This window comes from Carassius gibelio, chromosome A18 (genome assembly GCF_023724105.1).
Source record: "Carassius gibelio isolate Cgi1373 ecotype wild population from Czech Republic chromosome A18, carGib1.2-hapl.c, whole genome shotgun sequence".
NCBI classification, from domain to species: Eukaryota; Metazoa; Chordata; class Actinopteri; order Cypriniformes; family Cyprinidae; genus Carassius; species Carassius gibelio.
Genome location: NC_068388.1, coordinates 4,561,974 through 4,589,484, shown reverse-complemented (window position 1 = coordinate 4,589,484; position 27,511 = coordinate 4,561,974). Strand labels below are relative to the sequence as shown.

Below are 27,511 nucleotides of genomic sequence, written 5' to 3'. Positions count from 1 at the left end.
ATATGTGCATGTTAAATACTGAGACAGACACATTTTCTCCCTCTGGTGTGAATAGGAAGCTATAAATGCTGTTTCATTTCAAAATCTTGTTTTAGGATAGTTGTTTTAGGATAGTTAATTGGCCTTTAACCCATTTATCAATCCTTGTCTTAGATCTAATCTTTACCTCTAAATCTATTTTGCACATTTTTGAAGACAAGGAAGGTCATGCTAATTTCTAAATAAAATCCACTGACATTTACAATAAATAGTTTTCATAAACAAAGGCACTGACATACACATTTGCTTTGTCTAGCGGATCTCACTCAAATGCTAAATGTAATCTGCCTTCCTGTGTGTGTGTGTGTGTGTGTGTGTGTGTGTGTGTGTGTGTGTGTGTGTGTGTGTGTTAAATCATATGTTACCTTATTTGTAATAGGCACGCAGGGTCTTAGGGGCCCGAGACCATTATTCTCTCTCTCTCTCTTTGTCCCTCAAAGTCTCTCGCTCTTTTTTTGTTACATAAATACATCTATGCCTTTAATGAGACTTTCTGAGTGGCTGCTAGGTGGTTACTAAGGCATTCTGAGTGATTGCTAAGGCATTTGTGGGTGGCTGTTTGTTGGGCCCAGTCAGTCTAATATTGTGATCTCTAGATGTCCCGCATTGAGTGCAGCTCCTGTCCTACATGTGATCTGTTGTTTCTGGCTCCCAGGCATCTTCTAGAGAGTAGTGGTTTATGAAGGACCTGCAGAACTGGGCCAGGCTGGCCACTGTAGTTTTCACATCTGGATCTGTGCTTTTGTCTTCCTGTATTAAGACAACAGTCAAAAAGAGATGCTCCTGTAATTCAGTTTAATGAGACCGACCTACATTCAGGCTCTCAGAATGCCTCCCAAAAGCTTTAGACTAAATGAGTAATCAAGTGCATATCTTGTTGTTTGCCCCATGTGTGTGTGTGTGTGTGTGTGTGCCCTTGTTTCCTTCTGAGCAATTCCACTTTGTTCCTCGTGAATTCATCTGACTATGTTAAGGACCAAAGCAACACAAACATAGACATGATTTCAAGATGTTTCCTTTGCACTTTTCAGCAAGACTTCAGAAGTCCAAATCGAGCCCCCCGTGAGGGCCACTTATCTTCTGCACTGGCCTAGTTCTCATAAAAAGATGGTTTTACATTTGACTTTCATTTATAATCAGATCCACGGGAGAAGGACAAGCAGGGATTTCAGACAGTCTATTTCCACATCATTATGAATATATTTGAAAATCGAATAACATCAGATCAAACCGTCCAAAATCTGAATTTCTTGAGCCAGTAGGTCCTTCATCCCAGAGGAAAAGGAGATGTGTGTAATTGCTCTTTTTTTAGCAATTGGATATACAATTTTAGCCTGGCAGAAGATAAAACTAGCCAAAAAAAGGATGCATTAAATGTAAGTAGTAAATAAGTAAATTAAGAAAGAAAGAAAGAACATTTATTTGACAAAAGATTAATATTTGAATTAAACCTGTTCTTTTAAATTTATACTGTATGTATCAGAAAATTCTGATTTTTTTTTATCATTTATTACAATTTATAATTTTTTTTTTTTACTTGAGCACCAATTCACCATATGATATCAATGATTAGAATGATTTCTGAAAGATCAATTGAGATGTCAACGAGCCTTCATTTGTGATGGTTAAATCATGCCCTGGACATCAGACACGTCTGAGAGCAGAAGGACACAGCCCCTGTCTTTAAAGCACTTTTAAGCCCATAATCCTCTGCTCCTGATCTAGGACGTAACGGGACAGGTGTGTTCTGTCATGTGTGATCAAAGTCTGCTGTACCTGCACTGAGACAAGGGGATATGAGTACGAAATCAAAGACAAATTCATTTATCTAGATTAAAAACTAAAATAAAAGAATTCTATATCCTTATTTCTCTGGGAGGAGTGGATGCTAATCTTGTAACGTTAACAGTTTGCTGCCCTGAGTCTGTCTTTACACACACACACATGCCGCAGGGCACAGCTGGATGACTCTGGGACACAGGCACAATGTCAGATTTCTCCCGGCATCTCCTCAGAAGAGGCAGAACACATTTTATAAATAGACGAATGAGCTCTGAAGGGTGTAGTGACTGATTTTCGCTCTATAAAACTGTTACTATCACTGAGTGCTAGTTGTTAATATGACCTAGATTCAGTGTGGTTGTATGAGTGGCCAGGAGAGGGCGCTGTGAGAAGAATGCACTTGGAATATTTGGAATGGCATTACCGTATTATCTGCATGATGACTGCATAACTAGATTTCACTACATAGAATACTGTAAAAAAGAATGCAGTTAACTCAAAGTTGACTTCAAATTTCCAGCTATATATAAATGATGTGAAAGTACTGTCCATGTAAATACACACATCCATCCAATCTGATGAGCAACGTAACAGCCTGCTGGTCAGGGTCAGGGTCAGAGGTCAGGCGACAGATGACCCTCCTGAGGCTTAGCTCCACTGAAAGTTCACTTAATGTGCAGAGAAGAGAGATGAAGATGATGAAACCTGTGTGTGTGTGTGTGTGTGTGTGTGTAAGAGAGAGATAGAGAGAGAGCAGGAGAGGTTAGGGCCATGTCTCTCTGACAATGACTTTTGTTTTATTCATTAACCATTAAAGATGAGTTATATACAAGGTGCAGTCCAGACACACTCTCATAAATCACATCGGTCGTCTTTGTGTGTGTCTGTTCGGGATGTTGGGGTACACCTACTAAACAAAGAGGCTAAAAGGATAAGTGTGTGTGTGTGTGTGTGTGTGTGTGTGTGTAATAGATGCCCTCTGTCCCTGTGCATCTGTCAGGGTATAGCATGTGTTGGGGTGATGCACAATGATTAATAATTACACAGGCACTGTTCCAGCTACCACAATCCCTTTTGCTCGCACATATTTAGTTCATTGTCAGTTTAGTTCATCGTCTTTCATTGTCTGGACAAAATTTTATTTTATTTTTACAAAATTTTATTTTTATTTATTTCATTGTATTATTTTTTTCATTTAAGATTAGTATTTGACAATACTATTTAACACATTTTTAATGTATTATTTTAATGTTGAAAAAATATTAAAAGCTTTACTGTTACAGAATATTGATTAAAGTGAGCAAATGAAGTTTTATACTGTAAACTAAATGTTTCAATCAGTTTTTTATTTTCCATTTTCATTTTAGTTTTAGTTTCAGTTATTTTGTTGTTTTTGTCATTTTGTTTTTTATGCCTATATAGATTTTTTTTATATATATAATACATATAATACAATATATAATTCTTCATATCTCCTAATAAATGATATAGCCTTGTTCCATTGATGTTGTAATTTTGTTAATTAAATCTTGGTTTCGTTGATCCTGAGTTGGGAAGCGCAACCTTAGTTTATAACAAGTAATTTTTTTCTCAGCATGACTGTGGTACAATCATGTACATTATTAATATAATGCTCTTAAAGTGACAGACTGCCCCCCCCCCCAACCAAAAAACAGTAATCATTTATGTCATTTAAAGACCTGTATGACTTTCTTTCATTAATGGAATTTATGAGAAAGTTTCAACTGTTTTTGCCCGTACAATGGAAGTCGTAGAGGTCAGGAATAACATTAAGGTGATTAAATGACAGAATTTTCAGTTTTGGGAGAACTATCCCTTTACGTTTTGTGTTGCAAAGAATTTTAAGAATTGTATTCATGCAGTCAAAATCCTGTCATTCTGTAGGGAGAAAGTGAGGTCTGTGTTTTGAAGGATTTAGGTTATGCTTTATTATAGGTGATGTAGATGTGGTGTGTGTAATAGACCCTCCTCCTTCCCCAGCTCATTCGCACATCTCTGGTTTTAATCATGGGTCTTGCTCATTGCTCATTACTCTATAAGGTGTGCATTTGTGTATCCACCGGTGGGAAGGGTGTGCATCACCCTGATATGGATCATCTGGTGATTTGATTGGCAGCTCCCTGAAGGTATCATTTTCAAATGGGACACCCCACTGATCTACAGAGTGAGAGTCATTTAAATAAAAATATGGTAATATGAACGCTGGCTGACATTTTCATGGCTGGTTTTAAATCTCTCTCTCTCTCTCTCTCTCTCTGTATTTTATACTCTCTGACACAAAAAGGTTTCTATATGACTCCACTGTCCATCTCAAAAGACAGACAGAGACGCAGATCTCTCTGACATTAAAATAGATGTACAAGACTTTATTATAAATAATGGAGGTATCCGGACATGATAAATGACAAAAGTTCAGCAGAAATTTACTTATTTTGCCAACGAAGCAACTTTGCAGCAGGACATTGCTTAAACCCCAGAGTAAATTCACCATGCTTTCACACGGCTTAAGGCATAAAATTTTAGCATTTTCCCCATTAAGACAGCTCAACACAGGAAGTGAAGATGGATAGTAATGAACATCATCACCCGTAACACACATACACACCGTAACCCGCTCATAAAAAATGAGAGAGAAGGACAAATGGAGAAAGAAAAGGGTGCTGAGAAACAATGATGAGTTGTTGTGGGAGGAGACAAGCATGTTTGGATTTGAGTTTGTGGTTTATAATGAAGGTTATGTTAATGATGCTTTTGAATGCGGTCACAACTTTCTGTTTCAAAAGTTTGGGCTCAATGAGATTTTTTAAAATACTTTTATTCATCAAAGAGACATTGAATAAAGTAAAGACATTTATAATGTTGCAAAATATTTCTATTTCAAAAAAACTTTATATTCATATAAATGATGAAAATATTTCATGGTTTCCACAAAAATTTGAAACATTATAAAATATTAAGTATATTAAGCATTGAAAGTTAGAAGAATTTCCATCACAAGAATTAAGTCCATTTTAAAATACAATCGAAAGAAGTCAATTTAAATTGTATTAATATTTCATAATATGTTATTTTGAGCAAATGAATATAGCCTTGGTAAGCATAAGATACTTAAAAAATAAAAAACTATTACAGACCAGAAACTTTTGAATATGAAGCTTAATGTTTTAATGTGATGTATTATTTAAAAAAAATAATAAAAATTTTAAGTACACAAGATGAGTGATTTTGAGTGACATCAGATTTGATTTCAGTCAGATATAAATAATGATATCTTGCAGTTTAGTAAGTGATTCAAATGTTAAATCAGCCAATTGATTCAGTAAATGATTCAGCAGTACTCTGTCTTTTTGTCTCATCACTATAAATTCAGACATTATTTACAGCACGGGTAAAATATGATTTATTTCACATGGTGCTGTAGATTCAGCAGAAACACTGCCATAAATACTGTAGTATAAAATCTAAGGACACATGGAGCACAATGCATATCTTATAAGATTATGGCTTTTTTTTTCATTCCATTCAAAATGTAACATGAACAGAGACCAGCCAAAACTCTCAATAGTCACTAATCTGTAAATTGCTCATACATTATTTATACACAATATTTAGAGTGGGAGTTTAGAGTTTGTAGAACCATTAAGCTGTAAAGAAAACCACTAAAATAACTTACACTTGGCTGATGGGAACATTACAAGGTACTAATGTATTTTCTCTTTAATACACAAGCATTTGAGGACATATCTTTAGTTAATGGGTGTTATCGTTCATAAGATAAGATCTATCTATCTATCTATCTATCTATCTATCTATCTGTTTTTGTCATTCGGTTTACATAGTTTTTGAGAAACCTCTCTTCATTGCATAATCATTGAGTGTTTATGAGTACATGAATTATAATTGTTGTTGCTGTTGTTATTGTTATTATGCAGAACATTTGCGTCCTCTTGGTGACTGAATGAGATTTTAGGTGATCGTGATTAAATATTTAATTGTCAGTGTTTTGTTTGGATCTCTTACAGCGGCTGTATGGCTGGAGGAACAATTTACACACACACACACACACACACTTTGGATGATTATGAACATGGATATTTGGTGCATCTCATGCATGAAATTGGTTTATGTGATTCAAAATGTCGCTTAGATGAGAGAGTTAAAGATCAGATAAGGGCACACACACACACTCTCACACTCCATCTCTCTTGCGCGTGTAGTCAAGCGTGCTATTTCTGTGAAGAAATATCTCTAGATACTTTACATTGCACTGTTTCTTATTACTTGAATTATCAAATTACCATTGGACTTTGATGATGGGTCAGAATGCACTTTAAATTGAATCAGATTTTTTATGTTTTATGCAATATCCTGCCATGATTTGCTGTAATATTATTTGTGACATCTGAAGTATAAATGATGTGCAGAAGACTTATGATTCTAAATTAATTTAAATGTCTTTACATTTCATTTTGCATTTGAAATTTAGAAAATTTACAAATCTGAAAGAAAATGCTAACTTGTGACTCACAGTACTGCCTCTTTATCAGAAAGATTCACAAATACAGGTAGCCACCGATGATGTTTGAAAGTGTGTGTGTGTGTGTGTGTGTGTGTGTGTGTGTGTTTGAGAGAGGGAAGCTATAGGACAGAGAGCCAACGCTGACTCAGGTGGAAAAGTAGAGCATTGTGGGTAGTTGACACAGTGATGACTTAAAGTTAGAGAGTAAAGGAAAAAATATATTGAAAAAAGTATGGATGGAATGAAATATAGAAAGACAGAAGACTGAAAGAGTGTAAAGTTATCAATCCACACTGCTGCAGTCCAGGTCACCTTGATACTCAGAGAGACACTCAGAGAATACAGAGAGCCCTTTGTAACACACACACACACACACACACACACACACACACACGTTTGTTTTTGTGAAAAGTGGGGACATCCCATAGGCGTAATGGTTTTTATACTGTACAAACTGTATATTCTTTGACCCTACACCAACCCTACACCTAACCCTCAGGAAACTTTTTGCATTTTTACTTTCTCAAAAAAACTCATTCTGTATGATTTATAAGCGTTTTGAAAAATGGGGACATGGGTTATGTCCTCATAAGTCACCCTCTCCTTGTAATACCTGTGTCATACCCATGTCATTATACAGAGTTGTGTCCTGATATGTCACAAAAACATGCACATATACACGGTACAGTGAAGAAGTCACACTCACAATCTGTGGTTTGTTAACTGACATCACAGGTGAGATTTAATTGTGCCAAAAATGCATTGCATCCAGTACCCCAGAATGCTTGATTTCAGTGATATTTTTGCATGGCATATTTTAAAATGATGTTAGTTTAATAACAGTATCTCAAACTGATAAAACCTGTACTGATGCCTAAACTGCTTGTAGTCTGGTGAATGGAGAAGTCAAGAGCCACTGAGATGAAAACCACTTTGTGGTCTTGTGATTTAGACTCTTGACCTGAAGACCATTTAAGAAGTTAAAGTGGACACACTATAGTGTTTAATCCTGTTTACAAGACAAGCAGGCAGAGAGGGAGAGAGAAGGAGCTAAATCTGTAATGCATGGTCTCAACTTTTAGTATAAATGGTGTTAAAGTAATCACTTTAAGTATGAATGCAAAACCAACTTAAAGACTGAGACAAAATACATTTGAAAAAAAGAAGAAGAAATGAATTTTAATTCCATTCTGGCTTAGTTTCACTTTGTTTAAGTTGATGTCAGTGCAAACACTGAGATCTCTGTTGGCAAAATGTGTAAACTGTCTGCATATGTGCCAGTGTAAATAATGCCCCACCTAACCAGTGCAGGACAGACACTAAACAGATGGAGAGAATTAGTCAAACAGAACTGATGTGAGAGCATGTTTTTGGCCCTCTTTACTCCTGATGTCAGTGGACGAGCATGTGGTTGTGTGTAAATGTCAGGCTGATAGTGTTCTCCATGATCTCTCTTTGATGAACAATGATTTCTGATTTGAAACTGCTTCAAACACACATACTGACCATTGGAGCCATGGCTTAGTGCGTATTACAGGTTTGAGTCTGGCTTGCATGTACTAAGGTAAGCATTGCTATTATTAATACTTAGACTTAAGGATTTGAATAAACCCCCTTATAAAGTCCCTAAAGACTAATATTCAGTTGCATAGGTTGAAAACAGCAGTGTACCATAGTAGATTAAGGAAGTGATGTTTGTCACTTAAGGAAAGCCGGAAGAGGCTTTAGGTCAGGACTAAAATGGATCACCTAAATCTTTCTCCTCTCATGTGTGTGTGTTAAGCCTACGATAGCGTGTGAGAGTGGCTGCTGGGCATATTTGCATGTGCACTAAAGAGAGATTTTGTTTCTGAGCCATAAATAAGACAAGGTTGCAAAGTTTATTTGCTATTGAATGGATGTGGGGAGTCAAAATAAGGTCAGCGTGCTTTTCGATATCTGACAGATGACTGTGCTTAATCAAAAAATGTGCTCTGGTGAGGACGTTTGCTGTGACATTGCCGTTGACACTGCTTTCCTAATTAATGTTGTTCAGTTTCTTTGACACGATCTGTTTTGTTTAAAGTGCTATATAAATAAAGGGGACTTGACTTGATATTGAACATGAACAGCAGGAACTTTGAGTCAGTCCCAGTGCAGAACAAAATAATTCATTTGTCAGTGAAGAGGAGTGTCTTACTGGACCAAAAACTAAAGTTAAACACCATGTTCCCATTTATGGTAAGAAGGCATTTTACAGGTAGAGTAGAAAAATGCACATATTTGATTATGTCTATGATTTATGGGACATGGTGAGGAGGGTAAAAAAAATTATATGGGCAGAAAAAGTATATTTTAGTGTTTTACGATTTTCCAATAAAATTCACCTCCGCCAAGAAACTTTGCATTCGATTGCAAACTTTTGTGATGGAACTAATATAAAGAAGAAGGAATAACTATATTTAAGTGGGTTTGTGAGCAAATGCAAAGTTTTCTAATGGAACACAATAGTTCTGATCACTATTATATATTATCTTCCAGACTTTATATATTGAAAAGGATCGTTTTACTGAATGCCGTTGTGATTTTATATAATCAGTGCTTGACTATGCAAATATAAGTAGTGTCTAAACATAAGAAGATCTAAACATGCTTCTGTGCTGTTAAAATCAAAGAAAATACATTTCCATTCCATGGGAAAACGTGTTTCTGTGGTGTTTATGTCTATAAAAAGAAGCTTTTTAAAAATGCTAAGACCTCTGATCATTTTGCATTACACAGAAGATTGTTTAAATTAAATTCTGAAACCGTGAAGCATGCATGAATGCATATTTTGTGTTTGATCATTGATTCAGCATATGGCTACCTCAGCGTCGGGGAGTGTTGTAGCTTTGCATTTGCACAAGGTGAGCTAAAATAACTCGGTGTGTGTGTGTGTGTGTGTGCAAATGCTCTCAGGATTAGGCCTGTTTCAATTTCTCTGGCTAAACTTTAAAGTGTGACTCAAATGGAGTCACATCCTGCTATTTATAATTACTGTGCGTCTTTCTCTCATCTTTCTGGCTTGCCGCACACACATAAAAGGAATAGTTCACCCAAAAAGAAAATTTGCTGAAAATGAACTCACCCTGAGCCCATCCAAGATGTAGATGAGTTTGTTTCAATCAGAACTGATTTGGAGAAATGGATCCAGTGGATGCTCTGCAGTTAATGGATGAGGTCAGAATGATAAAAACATCACAATAATCCATAAGTAATCCACACCACGCCAGTTCATCAATTAACAACTTGAGAAGTGAAAAGCGGCATGTTTTTAGGAAACAAATCCATAATTTTAACTTTAAATCAACGCTTCTGGCCAAAACAACACTGCCTCCTGTCCTCTCACATCAAAATCCAGCAATAGCTTTCTACAAAACAGTTTTGGACTGTTTTTGCTTTTAAAGGATGCTTGATCTGTGCATGTTTCTCTCCTGATTCAGACAAGGCAACCTTACTGGGTGAAGCTATATTATGTATAGAAGTCCCATATTTTAGCTGGAAGGGCATTGGTTTGAAGTTAAAAACCTCTTAATGATGGATTTGTTTATTACAAGAAGTGGATTACCATTTATGGATTATTTTATCAACTGTTTGGACTGTCATACTGACGGCATCTAGTATTAAGAAGGCTAATCACATTGCATGAGACATAAACAGCAGTAAACTCTCGACCGTTACATAAGTTGAAGACTCGGCACATGTTTTGTGGCCGGGGCATCACAGAGACATTCTTGGCCCTTCTTTAATGAGCAACACAAAGCTGCATTGATCAGAAGGCTCGTGTGAATGAGACGGGCATTAGACACAGACACCCTCTGCGGGTCCTCCTCTTCCTCATGGGTCCCGGTGCACAATGGGGTCTACTGTGGGTCCACTGCCGCCAGGAAGACACACTGTTCCACACACACATAGATGGCTGGTCATCCTCAGTAATGAAGTTTTGTCCCCATGTGAAGTGAGCCGGACAGTCTGTTCTTGTCTCAGTGATGTCCTGCGTGTGATACTGTGAACGCCTGGAGGAAGTGTATGAGAGATTTAGACGTGTCATATGATTGTCATAAAGTGCAGACTTTCAAGAATTGAGCCAAAGACAGGCAGGTCTTCACGTGGCTGTAAACATTCGCAATTAGAGGTTTATTTTGGATCTGCAGCCCAATCTAATATTCTCTGGACTGGGATGGACCTCTGAGGAGCAAAGCCAAGGACCAAGGACCTGTGTGATCCAGATATCTTCTGGCTGTTATAGAGCACAATGATTTAAAAATATATATATATATTGGGAGTTTATCCTAGAATTTGGACATTGCAAACAACTTTGGAGCACATGCTAATGGACGTCTTTGTAAGTCAGATTACATTACTTTCTCAACTACACTATTGAAAAAAAGGTTTTTAAAAATTAGTTTTCCCAAACCATGCCATAGAAGAACCATTTTGGGTTTCTCAAAGAACCTTCCAATTAATGGTTCACAAAGGAACCTTATTTTTATAGTGTGAAGAACATTTTAATATTATGAAGAATCTTATCCCTTTGTAGATGTGTGTATAAATAGTTCAAAACAATACCATGATAACTTTTTGCATGTGATACCATGATAATCTTTGAAATACCATATAAATATAATTTTTTTAAATTATATAAATTTTTTATATATACTTTTTGAAAGTGTTGTTTTGAAATGCATTGACTTTTAATGTATGTGAAAAAGTTTTTTCAGAATATTTTACAGTATAAAGAAGAAAATAAGTCATTTGGATTTAGGACAACACGGGGAGCATAAATGATGAATTTTCATTCTGAGTGAACTGTGCCTTTAGGGCTTGAGTTCTTTTTATATGATCTTCGCTTTTGCTGGAACTTGAGTTTCATCAGTGTCTGCAAGGTGATGAAAATGATGATGCTGATGAAAAAGTTTATGCTGTTAAGTCTCACTGCTGTGAATAATTCAATCATCTCACTTGAGTGACAGTCCTGACAGATGCCTGAGACTTTTACAGTGCAGTCTAGTGTGTGTGTGTGTGTGTGCGTGTGTGCGTGCATGCGTGCTTGCGTGCGTGCGTGAGTGAGTGAGTGAGTGTGTGTGTGCGTGCGTGTAAATGTAAATGTAAGGTAGGTCATGTTTGAACCAGAATGTCTTTCCTTTTATTTCTGTTTAATGTCTTTGATAATCATAGTGTGGTTTGTGTAGTCACTGAAAGCTGAACATTATATGTGCTTCTGCTGTCTCTCATCAAGAGCCTGCAGTGCCGTCAGGAAGTCTAAAAACAAAGCTCTGTTTATTTTTACCCAACCGGTTCATAATCCCTTTATTTTAATCTCCTGACGTAAGATATTTCAACAATGCCTGTGATGTTATTTTTGGAAAAGATTAATTTAGTTCCACAAAGCAAGTTTGAGTCTGTCACATTAAATGCTGGTTTCAGTGATGCGCAATGTTTTGTCAGATCTTTTTAGAACAAAGAATGAACGTTATTTCCCAGAGCTGTATATACTGTCCCAAATCGAAAATATTTTATATAAGCATGTGAGGTTATTATACTCTGAAGTAAATAATAATTTGAGGTAGATGTTGTATTTTAAGATGTACACAAGTTTGAGGTTTAGTTATAATGTTTTTTTTTTTTTTTGCTTTTAAACTCACCAAGGCTGCATTTTTTTTTTTAATACAGGCGAACTGTGAAATATTATTAGAAATAATTTTAAATAATTGTTTTATTTTTTATTTTAATGTATTTTAAAATATAATTTTGTGCTTTTTGTGCTAATTTTTGTGGAAACAGTCATATATTCTTTGCTGAATAAAAAGTTCAAAAGAACAACATTTATATAAATATAAATCTTTCGTAAAATTATAAATGTCTGTACTATCATTTTTTATCAATTTAATATTTCCTTGCTGAATAAAAGTATGATTTGAAAAACAAAAAAATTTATTCAAATGATAGTAAAGACATGTATAATGTTACAAAAGATTTATATTTTAGATACATTTTGTTCTTTTGAACTTTCTATTCATCAGAGAATGTCTCTGTCTCTGTATTCTATACACACGCGACATTAAAACTGGTATTTTCTGCCACCGGATAAGCTCCGCCCACAAAAAACTTCATTACTGTTTGCAAACACTGAAATTGGTCTATAATATGTAAGAAAAAAATTATTACATAATACATAATACATTTTATTATTAAAATGTAATTATATTATATTATTAAATTAAAATAAAATAAAATAAATATTTATAATAATATATTAAATATATAGAATATTAATTTAATTTAAATGTAATAATAAAGTGTAATTTATTTTGATTATATATTATTTAAATATCCCACTCTGGAGTCTCTGTATTCTGTAAACGTGTGTCTGTGTGTGTGTGTGTGTGTGTGTTTGTGTTGATCATTCAGTAGTTGTGATGTCAGAGGGCACGGACAGTATTCTGTCGCTGGTCACCATGGGAACAGTGGGGTGGTGTAAAGGGCAAAGCTGGCTGTGATTCCATTTTATTACCCCTTTATCACACACACACACACACACACAGACACACACACACAAACACACGCAATTTCAAAGTGTGAATGTGAGTCTCCCAAGAGTAACAACGGCCAACTAGAGGACAGGGTGAAAGTAGTCACTAAAGAATGGGCGATAAACTCCATTGTGTGTGTTTGTTTGTCTTTGGCTTGTGTGTTTGGCAGTGCTGTAGTGTTGTGCTGGATTCAGTGATTTCTATTGTAAATGCACCTCACATACATGGCAATGTTCCAATGTTTCAGCCTGTAGAAACTGCAGGATCTTTCTTCATGTTTCCAGCTCGCAAAGCAATCACAACCAGTATTCAAACATTGCACTAGGGACAAAAACTTGTTCCTTTTTACTGTTGAGGTTTATTAGGAGTTGAAGAATAGGTTTTTGGTAGGGCCATGTGTTATGTAAGAGTTCCTTCAGTTCATGTACTGGTGAAGAAGGCCACTCCCATGTTTTGTCTTGGATTGATTTTTCTGCCATATCATGAAAAAGAGGATTTTCTAAGCTGATAAACCTTTTCGTATTGAAATAGTACATTCTATATCTGACAATATGACAATCAATATCTCAAACATTTAAACGTATTTCCCATAATTGTAACTTATTATGCTCATACTTTATGTCTTGTACAATAACTCTGTATAACAGACTATGCAACTATTTACAACTATATTTCTTGTAGCTACAACCTTAAATCTTACCATTTAGATTTTATATATTACAATATGACTTTTTGTATACTTTCAACTTCATTTCTGATAACATAAACTTTTTTATATCTCATAAATGCAACTTTATTTCCCGTAATTGTGAATTATGTTTTCATAATCACTTTATTTCTTATAATTTCAATTTCAATTTTCAATTTTCAATTTTTCAATTTCAATTTTCAATTTTCTTATAATTTCAACTTTATTTTTTGTGACTACAACTTCAGAGCTTACTATCTTGACTTTATATCTTACAATTTGACTTTTTATCTTACACAACTTTTTAAATCTTATAAATGCACATTTCCCATAATTATGACATTATATCAAATTATCTCAAATTGCAACTTTCTCACTTCAACCTTAAATCTTAGAATTTAGATTTTTCTACTTTTAATAAATAGAAATGTGTTTTCTCTAATTGTAACTTTGTATTGTACACTGTTTTTTTTTTGCATTGAACAACTGAAACCTTTTTAAAAAATATATTTATATACATTTGTATCTCATAAATGCAGCTTTATTTCCCATTTGTGACTTTATTTCTTACACTTTGTCTTTATTTCTAACTATTGTGTTCATATCTCAGAACTATTTTAACTCTACCTTAACTTTATGTCTCACAGACCTTTTTTTCCTTATTGTAAAATCTATTTTGTTTACAGCTTACAATTACCTGTTTTATTTTGTACTTCAAAGCAGAGATTGGAGGTGAAATGATCATTGTGAAACTACATTATAACTGAAATTGAGTTTACAGTATGTACTGTAGCACAGGAGACTTTGAATAAGATTCTCACTCAGGGGAAAAAAAAGCTATAAAATCATAGAATACTGCTTTTTAAGTCTGTTTTAAATTTTGTTTGGGCGATATCTATGAATATTCTCTTCTGAAATGGTTCAATATTTCCAAAAACCTTCTGCAGTGCTTGATAACAGATATATGCTTTATTTTAATGAGGAGAATTAAAGTGGCTGTTGATCGTTTGTAGACTCAATAACCCCAGGAGCGTTATCAATTTGCTTATCGGAAGTGAATTATTCTAACATGCCAAACAAATGATTGCTGTCAGCGTTCATGTTTTTCCTCTTTCTTGTTTCACTCTGCAATCTCAGCCTCACCCTTTCCCACAATTAGCTTTCTGAGACCCTTTTCTTCCCCATCCAGTTGTCTTCCGTTCATACTAATGTAGGACCGGTTTCAGACCTCTTAGAAGAGTGCTTGTGTGGATAGATGTTTTTGTGTCTGGGGGGTTTTGCAGTAATTATAATAATTTAAGAAAACTCACTCTGGATAACAGCCACGCAGACTGCAACGGACGCCATCTGAGACACACACACACACACACACTCAGTGCCATGGGCTGAGATTACAGGGTGAAGTGTAAACAAAGTCTGGACGAGCCCCTGCAGTCCCAGAACAGAGGCAGAGCTCCAGAACTCCATTAAACCATCTCAGAAAGACTCAAGCAGTCTCCCCCATCGCCTGCTGTACGCTCTCTTTTGTGTTATGGTTGGTGCTTAGACATTTTGTTTGTGTTATTATCTTGGATAAATTCATTTAGCCGAACAGTGAGAGTGTGACAGGTCCATTAACCATGTTTTGAATGGTGACATGTTGTTCACATATTTTCAAAAATGGCCTGCTGTGTTGGAGAAAACTCAGGAAGGCGTATGTGTGTCTACTGTATATATATATGTGTGTGTGTGTGTGTGTGTGTGTGTGTGTGTGTGTGTGTATGAGTTTACTTTTCCTCTGGGCATTTTATCCACTCTCGTGTTGTATTACGAATGTCACAGTTACACAGGATGTAATAGCTTGGTTTAGTGTGTGAGGGCATAGGGAACCAATACACTCGGTGTGACAAATTGATCAGTTCCCCTGTTCCCCATCTTGGTTTATCAACACTGGCTTAATTTAGGTATAAATTTATTTAGCAAAATAAAGAGCCATCTAGACCCTCAGTGACTTCGCAGCTCTGTAAAAATAGAAAAGGTTTTTAATATTCCTGATCTAGAGCAGCTACTGAATGAATGATGCTGAGCAGGGATTAGCAGGAAAACTCATGACTTTCTCTCTCTCTCTCTCTCTCTCTCTGGAGAGAGAGTGACATAAACGTTATAAATGTTTAATGCAATAAAACTAGACATTAAAGTACCATAAATATGAGTGCTGCTTGTTCAAGCAGAAGTTGCAATTCTTTTTTTTTCTTCTTTTTGTTCTTTAAATATTTAACTTGAAGGTATCCCATTGTCCAACACAATTTTCAAAGACATTTCCAATATTTCAGCTGTAGTTATGACAAAGCTGCCTGTCTACAAAATGTTTCTAGGGTCATATGATGCGATTTCAGTTTTTCATTTCTCTTTGGAGTGTTACAAGCTCTTGGTGCATGATGAAGATCTGTAAAGTTGTAAAGACTAAAGCCTCAAATCCAAAGAGGTATTCTTTATAAAAGTTGAGAGTCAACCACCCCCTTCTAAAATGCCTCGTTCTAAACCCAAGCTACTTTGTTTGGCTTTCCAAAAGAGGACACAAGAAAGGAATGGTTGAGTGGTTAAGTTGGCTACCTGAACCAGTATCCTACAATGCATCTGTGGGAAAAGGGCTGTTTCAATAAAGTGGGACAGTTCCAACTTTGCAAGGACAGTCTGGCGCTTCTGACTCACAACCTAAGTATGTTTTTATATTTAAATAAGTTGCTAATGATGATCAAAATGCAAGTTTTTGAGCAGTGTAGAGAAATGCTTGTTGTTTGTCGTTTCACAAATGCAGACATGGTTTTATGTTTACGTAGCACGATACACAAAACAATGCGTAAAAACACAGTATAAGTCATTATAACCATATTACTGTATGTCCCCACTGGATGCAACAAATGTTTCATTTGTAATGGGTTTTATTTGGTTTTCTTCACTCCACTGGATAACTGGCCAATCATAGCACACCTTGCTTTTTAGAACAATGAGCTTTGTAAAAATCAACGCATTCCAGAAATGCGATGCATAGAGGAGAAACAATAATGTACATTACATGAAACATAATGTGTTTGTTTTTTTTTTACCTTAAACAGCATAAACACCAAATAACTGCATTACACCAAATACACCACATAATGTTCTTTTTGGCAACATCACATGACCCCAGTAAATTAATTTGCATTGATTAATTTTGTAATTTCAGAAATATCAAGAAATGCATATATTATTCATTAAGAAAAGTTTTTAAGGAAAATATCTCCCTTTTTTCTGTACAATGAATATCAGTGGGGTCCAGTGTTGCTTTTGATCCCACCGGCTTCCATTCTATGAAAGAAAGAAAGTTTGTAACAATATGATGGTGATTAAATGATTACAGATGATTACAGAATAGTGTTAAGAACATTTTAATAATCTAAAGAACCTTTTTCAACTATAAAGAACATTAAGTGCAATGGAAAGTTTCCATGGATGTTAAAGGTTCTTCATGGAACCACAGATAAACCCAATAAAGAACCTTTATTTTTAAGAGTGTAGCTATCTGTTTGCTTCATTGAGTTCTGAAGAGCAGAGAAGGACGGACAGGCGTTTGTGCAGTTTTTAACAAGACATGGTCCCTGTTAGGACACACAGGCGATAATGTCCTACACACGCATGTAACTATCCCTAGTGTGTAATCTTGTTGGCAGCTTGAGGGTATTTTCCCTTTGTGCGTGTGTGTGTGTGTGTGTGTGTGTGTGTGTGGTCTGTCTGGTGAAAGCAGCCATGGGATTTATGGCTAATCTGAACAGCAGATGGCAAAACATCAGATATTCTGTTTGAGCAGGAGAATTGATATTCTACAACTTATCATAAACGTTAACATAAACACAACATATACACACATACATTCTTGTGCAGCGTCATGTGACTCACGTGTGTGTATGTGATTATACTCATATTAATCCAGTGACCTGGATTGAGTTTGACTGGAGGAAGCGAGGCTGACGTATCTAGAGCGCACGCCATTCCACGGCTACTTCCAGAGAAAGAGAGAGAGAGAGAGAGAGAACAACAACCTTCCTCCCTTCTACTTGCTCTCTCACTCACACACGCTTCTCCTGAGGAAGCAGTATGAAAGCTGACACAGTATGGGCTGAGGACCATCCTGAGGAGACCCTCTGCTGAAAGACACAGGGACAGAGGCGAAACAGACAGAAAGAGTGCAAGAAACATCAACAAAGAAGCTGTGAACACATTCAAAAGAGGAACAAGAAGAGACAGTCTGGACAATAGGTGGAAGGGAGCTGTGGAGACGGATCGGGAGAGAGAAACAGCCCGTCTGTCTGTGGTGGGACAGCAGACGCTGAACGCTCGCGGACCAGACACTCACACACACACCATGGTGATCCAGGGAGCCGTAACGCCCGGCAGGACCCGCAGGCTTCTTCTTAAACTGCCGGTGGGGACGTTGAGGCGAAATAGTGAGGAGAGGGTAAGACGTGAGACGATCCAAGAGTCTTGTGTGATTTTGAATGCTGGCTCAAGGTTATCAAGGACTGTCAGTGTGTTAGATTGTCTGCATCCTTGCAGCTGAGGAGACAGTGGAGATAATTAGCTGATTATCTGCTGCCATGATGGATGTGCACCTGCATAAGTGCTTTACAGAGAATCAGAGTGAACTGTGTTGTTTTCATGCTTCCTCTCCTGTCACTGTCACAGTTATGGCTTTCTGAGATCTGTGATCAAGTTCAAATGACAGTGTTGCGGAATAGTGTTTGTTCACTGAAGATAGTGGTACCAACTAAACATCACTGTGATTACCCCAAAAAACACGCAGCAACCTGTCCAGTTATGTGAATCATGTTAGCAGACAAAATACGGCGAGCTTCACCTCACTGAACTGACTGTCATTTACTGGAACTGCCACAGGGTAAAAGTTCTGGCCGTACAGTGTGTGTGTGTGTGTGTGTGTGTGTGTGTGTGTGTGTGTGTGTGTGTGGGTGTAACTGTGTACACATGGGTTTGCTTTCATTCTGTATGTGGGTGTGTGTATCTCTGTATATGTGTATGTGTGTGTGGGTGGACATTTTGTGGCATCGAAAGAAGTCATAAATTAATTAATCATAGAGATTCAGGTTCTTTAAAAAAATCACAAATACAAAATAGGATAATGATTTCAAGTCTAATGATTTTATCATATCAGTTTGTACATTTAAATAAATGTATTTATATATTTTATTTATTAATTAGATAAGATATAAATAATAATATATATAAAGTAATCTGTTATTAATATTATTGATATTATTTAATGATAATGTATTATATATATATATTTTGTGTGTGTGCGTGTGTGTGTGTGTGTCTAATTTTAAATATTAAATGTAATGATTAACAACTATTATTCTTATTTATTTTTGTTCATCTTATCCATCTCTCTGTTTGTCTGTAATTTTTTATTTATTTTATTTTTGAAATATATATATATATATATATATATGTGTGTGTGTGTGTGTGTGTGTGTGTGTGTGTATTGATTAATAATAAGTTATTGATATTTAATGATGTTTTAATAATTAATGATGTAGTTGGATGGATAGATAGATAAAATCATTAATATCAATAATATGTAGTACTATTGCTATATGTGTGTGTGTGTGTGTGAGGTGTGTGCATGACGTGTGTGGATGTGTTTGTTGATAATTATAAATTGCAATATAAATTCTATATAACATTAAATACTATCAGTAATATATTCATATACATTGGCCACCCTACTTTCTTGACATCAGACCAGCATTGACCATGGGACATAACCACTTCTATCAAAAACTATCTTCAAATTACATTAAAAGAAGATTTAACAAAATGTATATTTCTTTACATGATGTTGAAATGGCCTACATTCGTTGTGTGCCAGCTTAATGTGAATCCCGTTATGCACTAAAGTTACATGAAGTGTTTAATATTTCACAATGCAGTAGTACACATTACGTCTCTCTCTGTCTCTCTCTCCTTCTCTTTTTGCGCTGAGACAGATGTCTGTAATTACAGTAGTTTGAATTATTGATTAGAGGATTTCCTCACACACGTTATTTTTACTGCATCCCTCCAGAGCTCTCCTCCTCTCCACTGTCATTCTCTGTGGCCTGAGGCTGTCCTTTCAGCTGCTCAGAGTTTTACCTGAGAAATGTAGACACTTAGCTCTAACTGAATTGTGGCATGATGCCTACATGCGTGTACGTGTAGACTGACATGCAAAACTAAATTGAATGACTTGCATATAATATCCAGAACTGCGAATTTGTGTGTGCATGAAACTCAGATTAACTGTGATTCTTCATTACTGTATATCTATATAATGGAATACTAATGGAACATGATGGAAGTTTTTGATGGACCCATTTTCTTGTCTTTGCCTCACGTTTTCATTAGATGTCTTTAGGCGGCTACGTGTCTTTAAGAGGCAGTTCTGGTCTTAATAAAGGCCTGTGGTGTGGGGTGTGTCTGTCTCACTGGGTTGCATTGATTGGCTCTTTTGAAACAGGGTTGTAATTTAGGGATTTCCTGTGAGGACGGCAGACAAGGTTTTGGGGGACGGCAGTAGTTGATAAGGCATTACTATTGCTATTAGCAGACAGAGATTTAATCAAAGGAACAAGGGCTTCATTCTCATTCTCTGATTACTAGGCTTCTCAAACCCCCCTCTTTCCCCTCAATGTTTTTTTCCTTCTCCTTGTCTTTTGTGTCTCTCATTTTCATCTGTTTGAGTGATTTTGACATGCAGCTCCCACAGACAGCAGACATACATGACAGGGTAATCATAGAGTCAGAGAAGCTTGAGTTGTGGGTGAATCTCACAAAAACATGTCCATGTTTCACCCCGAAATCAAAAGAACAAATACTCTCTAAAAATTTAACTCATCAAAATAAGTTTACAGTGCCTGCAAAAATATATATTTTGAATAAGAAAATTAAGACAATTTACATTGTAAAAAGTTAGATAATTTAGGTCGGGTAAGATTTTTTAATGTGTTTTTTTAAAAGAAATCGGTAACACTTTAGAATAAGGTTCCATTAGTTAATGTTAGTTAACTACTTTCGTAACATGAACTAAGCAAGAACAATCCTTCTACAGCATTTATAAATCTTAGTTCATGTTAATTTCAACATTTACTAATGCATTATTTAAATCAAAAGTTGTGCTTGTTAACATTAGTTAATGCACTGTGAATTACCATGAACTAACAATGAATAACTGTATTTTCATTAACTAACATTAACGAAGATGAATAAATACAGTAATAAATGTATTATTCATTGTTTGTTCATGTTAATTAATACATTAACTAACATTAACTAATGGAACCTTATTCTAAAGTGTTACCAAGAAATCTTTTATGCTCACCAAGGCTGCATTTATTTGATTTAAAATACATTAAATACCAGGGCCGCGGGAAGTAATTTTGAACAGGGGGTGCTGTGAATTTTTTTTTTTTTTTTTTTACAAAAAACCTACGAGCCTATAGGCCTATTTAAAATACATTTTAAAAATAAATACATTGAGATTTACTACTTTATTGTCATATACACTTAAGTGCACAGCCAGCCAGGGTCTGAAACGTACAGACATCAGTTCTCAGATATGCGCAATGCGCTATTAATCTGAAGCAGAAGCAGAATCAGAAATAATAGTTTAATAATCGAAAGAAAACGAAATAATAACTTTCATTACAATTTCAGATAGCCTATACATACATGCAACATATTTAGATACAACAAATAATATTACAACAAAATATAATATTAATCAAACTTCACAATAACGCTAAACAATGCAATCGATTTGGTCAGCTGGCTTGAGTCACTGCACGTTTATGTCACGTTTGTCACACGCGACTCTATTAACTCCAAAATCTTTTTTACGCACACCACAAGGAAATAATCACTGACTATTTAAGCAATTTGTTTATTGAACAGTTGTCCACATCCATTACGCAAAAAACACACGCAAAGTATAAAGCTTTCTGTCTCCATCTCCAACCTTTTTACACAAACCACAAGGAAATAATCTCTGACTATTTAAACGTTATTTAACAGTTCTCCACAACCATTACGCAAATAACACACGAACGAAATAATACTATCCATCTCCATCCCCACCACCTTACAAAAATACTATAGTGTACTACTTACAATTGCTTGGCTAGTCAAAGCTGATCCCATTTGTTGCCAAAAAAAATAAATGTTACAAGCGCGGCAGCACCATACTCTTACCCTTACCTGAGTTACATGCAGGCAGGGTGCCCTGGTTACAGGTGTCCAAATGTCGAGGTGCGCTGTATTATATAAAGATGGATGTATTCTGCATGGAACGAGCGGGAAACCTCGTTACTCGGCGACCAAACCTGCCTGCCTGACGTTGACAACGTAACTTCCGAACCTGTGTTGATTAGGCCTCAAAATATTAAATTAAAATCCAAAATATACGTAATAGCCTACGTGTTTCAAAATCATTTTCTAAAATATTCATAAGGAATTTATAAATTGTGCAAAATATTTTAATAGGCCTACATTTTTTTTATCTCCCTCTCGTCACTAGGGGGTGCTGCAGCACCCCCAGCACCCCCACTTCCCGCGGCCATGTTAAATACAGTAACAGAGTCACATGATCCTTCAGAAATCATTCTGAAATGCTGATTTGCTGCTCAAGAAAACGTATTATTATTATTATTATTATTAATCTTGAAAACAGTTGTAGTGCTTAATGTTTTTGTGGAAACTTGTGGATTCTTGGATGAATAGAAAGGACAAAAGATCTGCATTTATTTAAAATTGGAGTTTTTTTATTGTTTACTGTCACAATTTAATGTATCCTGAATAAAAGTAATAATTTCTTTAAAAATAATAGTAATAATAAATACGAGCCCCAAAATGTTGAACATTAATATAAATATAAAGTATGTCTAATTGTTTATGAAATAGAATTATAAATTAAAAGAATAAAATATCGAATAATAAAAATATATACTTTAAAATATATTTAGAAAATACTACCAGAAAGTATGTTGTTTTGCATTGCATTACTGGTAAGATTTTTTGCATTACATTAATAAGAATTGAAGGGGGAATGCATTTAATTATCATGAAAATACTGTTATAGTGCACAAAATCTTAATGGTCCATTAACAGGCGTCTTCTTTAAACAAGATCTTTTGGTTTCAGGGTGAAATATGAAATGGACATATTGATGGGTTTCACCATTATACAACTCCATGTTTTATGATTAGACTCCAAATAACTTGTGCATAACTTGAGTTGAGTGTATGTCTGCGTGTGTTTGTGTACTGTATGAAGGTTAATGTAATCATGTAGCTGGAGGGCTTTCCATAAGAGTTAAATCTTTTCGCTTGTTGGAAATTTGGAACAGACAAATATGTTCTGCTTCATTAGACTGAGACAATGAAATAAGCCCTGTCCTTTTTGTCTCTTTCACCATCTTACCCTCCTCTCACCCCTTTTTCTTCACTTCTCCTTCAACTGGCCTACTCTTTTACTTGTCCACATATTTCTGTCATTCGTTTACCATTTCATGCTTGTGTTCTATTTCCTGTCCTTTCAGCTTCCAATTTCCTTCTCCTCCTCCTCCTCCTCCTCGTTTCCTCTTTTTGAGGTCGAGTTATAGATTTATCTCAGCTTGTTTCTTTGCTATAATATGGTGTGACTACTTGCAGAGTTTTCGAAGCCAGATTTCCAATCCAAGGCTCTTAGCAAAACTACAGTAGCAGTTTGGCTAAGGAAAACAGTTCCTTTCTACCTTGATGTTTATTGGGCTGCTGGAGTTTATGACCCTTTGTTGCATTGGGTGGAATCACTGCTGTCTGTGTGTGTGTGTGTGTGTGTGTGTGTGTGCGTGTGTGTGTGTGTGTGTGTGTGTGTGTGTGTGTGTGTGTGTGTGTGTGTTTGATTGGGTCTTGTATTGTGCTCTATAGAGTTTGTCTCTGGGCAGTGCGCTAACTCTCAGCTAAAGTAGAGTGCTAATTGAGGCTTGTTAAATTTAACCGTTCTGTTGCCTCCCATTAGGAAGCAGGTCAGGCATGATGCAAATAGATGTGGAATAATATGCAAGTGTGTGTTTGAGCTTGTGCAACGTCAGCCATCTTTTAAATGCTCTAAAGTAACACATTTACAGTTGCTAATGCATGTATGCTGTGTCTGTAATCAGAAATGTGTAGAAATGTGTGTGTGTTATCTTCAACTATAATTTCTATTGCCTTTATTCATAAAGGCCAGACTCTATACAAGTACTCGGATGCAGATGCTGCTGGTTTTGGCAAGCATTTCATGCATTGCTGAATTTTCTCAATGTTTGTGTTGGAAGTATTCTCAGGGTCAAATTCTGACATGGCTGGCATGGCAAAACTTTGAGGAGAAGTTTGCTGATCAAGTTAAAGTTAGCTGAACTGTTGCTATTCTTATACCTAGCTACCATAATAATAGCATAATCTGATTTAATGGCACATATGAAGGAAACTATCACTCTGTGAAAACTGAGGTATGTTCCCTGATGGAAAATAAAACTCCATCTTAAACAAGCCTAAAATGGTTTGCTGGTCTGCAAACCATTTTAGGGTAGTTTAAAGTGTAAATTCAACCTATCTGTATTTTAAATGTGTCTTATTGGTCTTATTGTGAATTATTTGTTCATGCATTTTTCATTTATTAAATCTTTGAGCTTGTGGGTTGTAATCAAAATGCCATAACTCTTTCTTCCAGTGACTTCTCAAATTAGTAATCTTAAACCCCGCCCATTTATAACAATTGAATGTGAGGTCATGGATGGTAATTCTGTCAACTTATTTATTTATTTTTAACCAAAAGAAGATATTTTGAAGAATGCTGGTGACCGAACAGAGACTTCCATAGTATTTGTCACCCATGCTATGATTTGGATACCAACATTCTTCAAAATATATTTTTTTGTGTTCCACAGAAGAAAGAAAGTCATGAGTTTGGAATGACATGAGAGGGAGTAAACGATGGCAGATTTTTCATTTTTGGGTGGACTTTCCCTTTAAAGTGATGATGTAATGGAAGTAGCGAAAGATCTTTTCATCCTGTAGGGCAGACACTTGGTTCAATCTATCAGTGGGTCTGAATGTGAGCTCACAGTCGATTCTAAGCAAGGGGTTTGGTTTTCTCAGCAAGATTACCAACATAAAGCAAGAATGCATTTTAAGAATGTACAGCAGGACAGCAAGCTTGCAATGCAATAGCCTCAGCGTCTTCATACCAGAGTATATTTGTGGCCTCAGACATTGCAGAGTTGATGCTTCCTTCCAAAGAAATGTCAACATATTTTCTACTTTGTTGTCTAGATGATAAATAGACCATTTAGAGCTTTGTCTCATCACCATGTACTAGCTTCTCCACTTGGGCCCTCAAGAAATCTGGACACAGGCACGCACACACCAAGCTGGCGCTATCACTTTTATTGTTTTCCTCTCCATTTAGACAACCCCTCAAGCTCAAACTGATCTTTGGGAGGAAGAAACATCCCACAACACACACACTTATGCATACTAGTGCATATACCCCTCACAGACTTCAGCATGTGAATACGGCAATATCAGCTGCCCTGAAAGAGCTTGATGGAATAGAATTGAATTTCTCCATACACACACACACACACATTTCCTCATATCATTGGAAGATATGAAGTGTGTTCTAACTACTTTGAATATTGAACTGGAATGCAGCCTAGTCGTAAACACACATACACAATCTCCAGCATGTGTGAGAACATAAAGCTTCTTAAATGACTCCAACCTCTATGTGAACTTGACGTCTACTGGTTTCAATTAAATCTCATGTTCTGTTCCCAGAAACACCCGTGCATGATTCCAGGGTCAGTCAGTGTCACATTTATCCCCCAAAACAGGATGCATCACCCCTCAAAATGTCCCGAATGTTCCTTAGACATGAACAAGTACAGAGCTTTGTGCTAAAAATAAGAGTAGAGAATGGATCATTTCACATGAGCTGGAACAGGCCTGTCATAGAGCATTACACACACTCACACACACATTTTGACTCATCTCTCTCTCTCTCAATAGTCTATTCATGTCATTCTGGGGGTGTGTGATGGTGTGCCTGGGTGTTAAGGGAGGAAATGTCTATGCATTCTGCTGGTGGCCTTGGATTGGAGTTGCTTAATTCCACTGGCTCAGTGCATGTGTGTGTGTGTGTGTGTGTGTGTGGCCACCCCCTCTGTGCTCTTGTGCTGTTATATTATAATCCTCATAAATATTTATGCTCACAGAAAGATTGAGGAGCAAACACTTATTAGCCTATATGCAGAATGAAGTAGGTCAGCACGCATATGCACGTGAACATGAACTTCAAACAGATCTGGTGCTCTATTTCTCTTTTTTGTGCTTCTGTCACATGGTACTGAAGATGCCACAGGTTCTTTTGTGTGTTTGGGTGAGAAAGAAAAGAAGAGGAAGAATTTGGGAATGATGTAGAGCTATGTTGTGCCATGCTTTCGTCCACCACAAAAATTTCAACTAAGTTTGTGAAACGAACAACATGTTTTCAGTAATGCACTTGAAATGAAGGTTTAAGAGTAATTATAAAACATGAATAAGAATCCAAATCTTAAAAATAGTTTTAAACTTTTAACCATTTATTTGTCTATGTAATCTGATAGATAGATGGATGGATGGATGGATAGCCATGTGTGCAATCACTTACAAATCCATGTACTGTTGTCTGTGTATTTTTGAGTGTGTTCAATGATGCTATGTGACACTCATTTCAGAGGTGAGTGTATCAGATTCGCTATGTGATTCCCTTCACATTTATTGTGACCTACATTTCTTAAGTGTTTCTTTTTCATCTAAATAGAGTGTGAGTGTGTGAAAAGTACATGGTTGACTGACTCATCTGTGTGATTAATATGGTTTCTGTCTTTTGTGTGTATAAGTGTGTGTATAGTGTAAAATCACTGAATACCACAGCTATTCCCAGGGTTCCACAAAATAGACTGCTTACACACAGACACACACACAATCACAAGTTTGAGGACTACCTCCATTTCTAAATATTTGCTCCTCTTCCTTCACACAATAGCCGCTCACACACATTCACACGTTTAAATGACAGCAGATGACATTCTCACCACTCAGGAAGCAGCAGCCGGTGACTCATAAACACATATTCTGAACATTCCAATAGAACACAGCAGGAAACACAGGACGCTGCGTATTTCACAATTTAACATCATGCTGCTTTATTGTTGGACAACTTGTTTTCTGTTTTTATGTCCTCATTTCCTTTTATGCAACTTTCTCAGTGTCACATGATTTTACGTTATGTTAATATTTCATATTTCATTTTATTTTATTTTGAGTTGGGTTGGGGAACATTAATACCCTAGCAAAATGCAACTTTTTTTGTGCAAACTATACTACTCAAAACTCTTGGTATGCTTTTTTGGCAACATTTCCCAAGAAAAAACACATTGAGTTGACACAAAACCATGATTTTTGTGGTTCACGCGTGCTCTCATTGTTTCACATGGGATCATTTTAGACCTCAAATGCAATAATTTCCATTAAACAAAAACCCATAAATGAAATACAGCTTAATGTGAATTTCATGTATTTTTCAAAGGATCTGTTTTTCACATTCACATTGAACAGAATTCAAGGAAAAACATCTGCATTTTGTAACAGATCATTAAACATTCAGCTGAAGTTTTTGAGACGGTTCTTAGGAATTCTGTTTCTCTCTGTCCTGCATGCTCCTCCATGAATACTTTCACATGTATGCTTTACAATAGTACTATCACAGTCTGCATCGGGTTTATTGCGCACAAATCAATATGCATTGAGCCGCATAATGGCAGGACAGTCGCGTGAATGA

The 27,511-nt window shown here is 36.1% G+C and overlaps 1 protein-coding gene across 4 annotated transcripts in view; it reads left to right on the top strand.

Moving 5' to 3' along the window:
* Nucleotides 1–27,511, top strand: part of LOC127934042 (FERM domain-containing protein 4A) — a 170,133-nt gene that overhangs the window by 78,693 nt on the left and 63,929 nt on the right. Inside the window, exon 1 of one of the 4 annotated variants that reach the window (XM_052531228.1) lies at nucleotides 17,655–18,074. The exons of 2 other annotated variants lie outside the window; for them this stretch is intronic. In XM_052531228.1, the coding sequence (XP_052387188.1) occupies nucleotides 17,982–18,074 (93 nt within the window). In that variant the 5' untranslated portion in view covers nucleotides 17,655–17,981. Of the gene's footprint in view, nucleotides 1–17,654; nucleotides 18,075–27,511 lie in introns of those variants that run through there. One more of the 4 variants, XM_052531227.1, reaches the window with a different exon arrangement.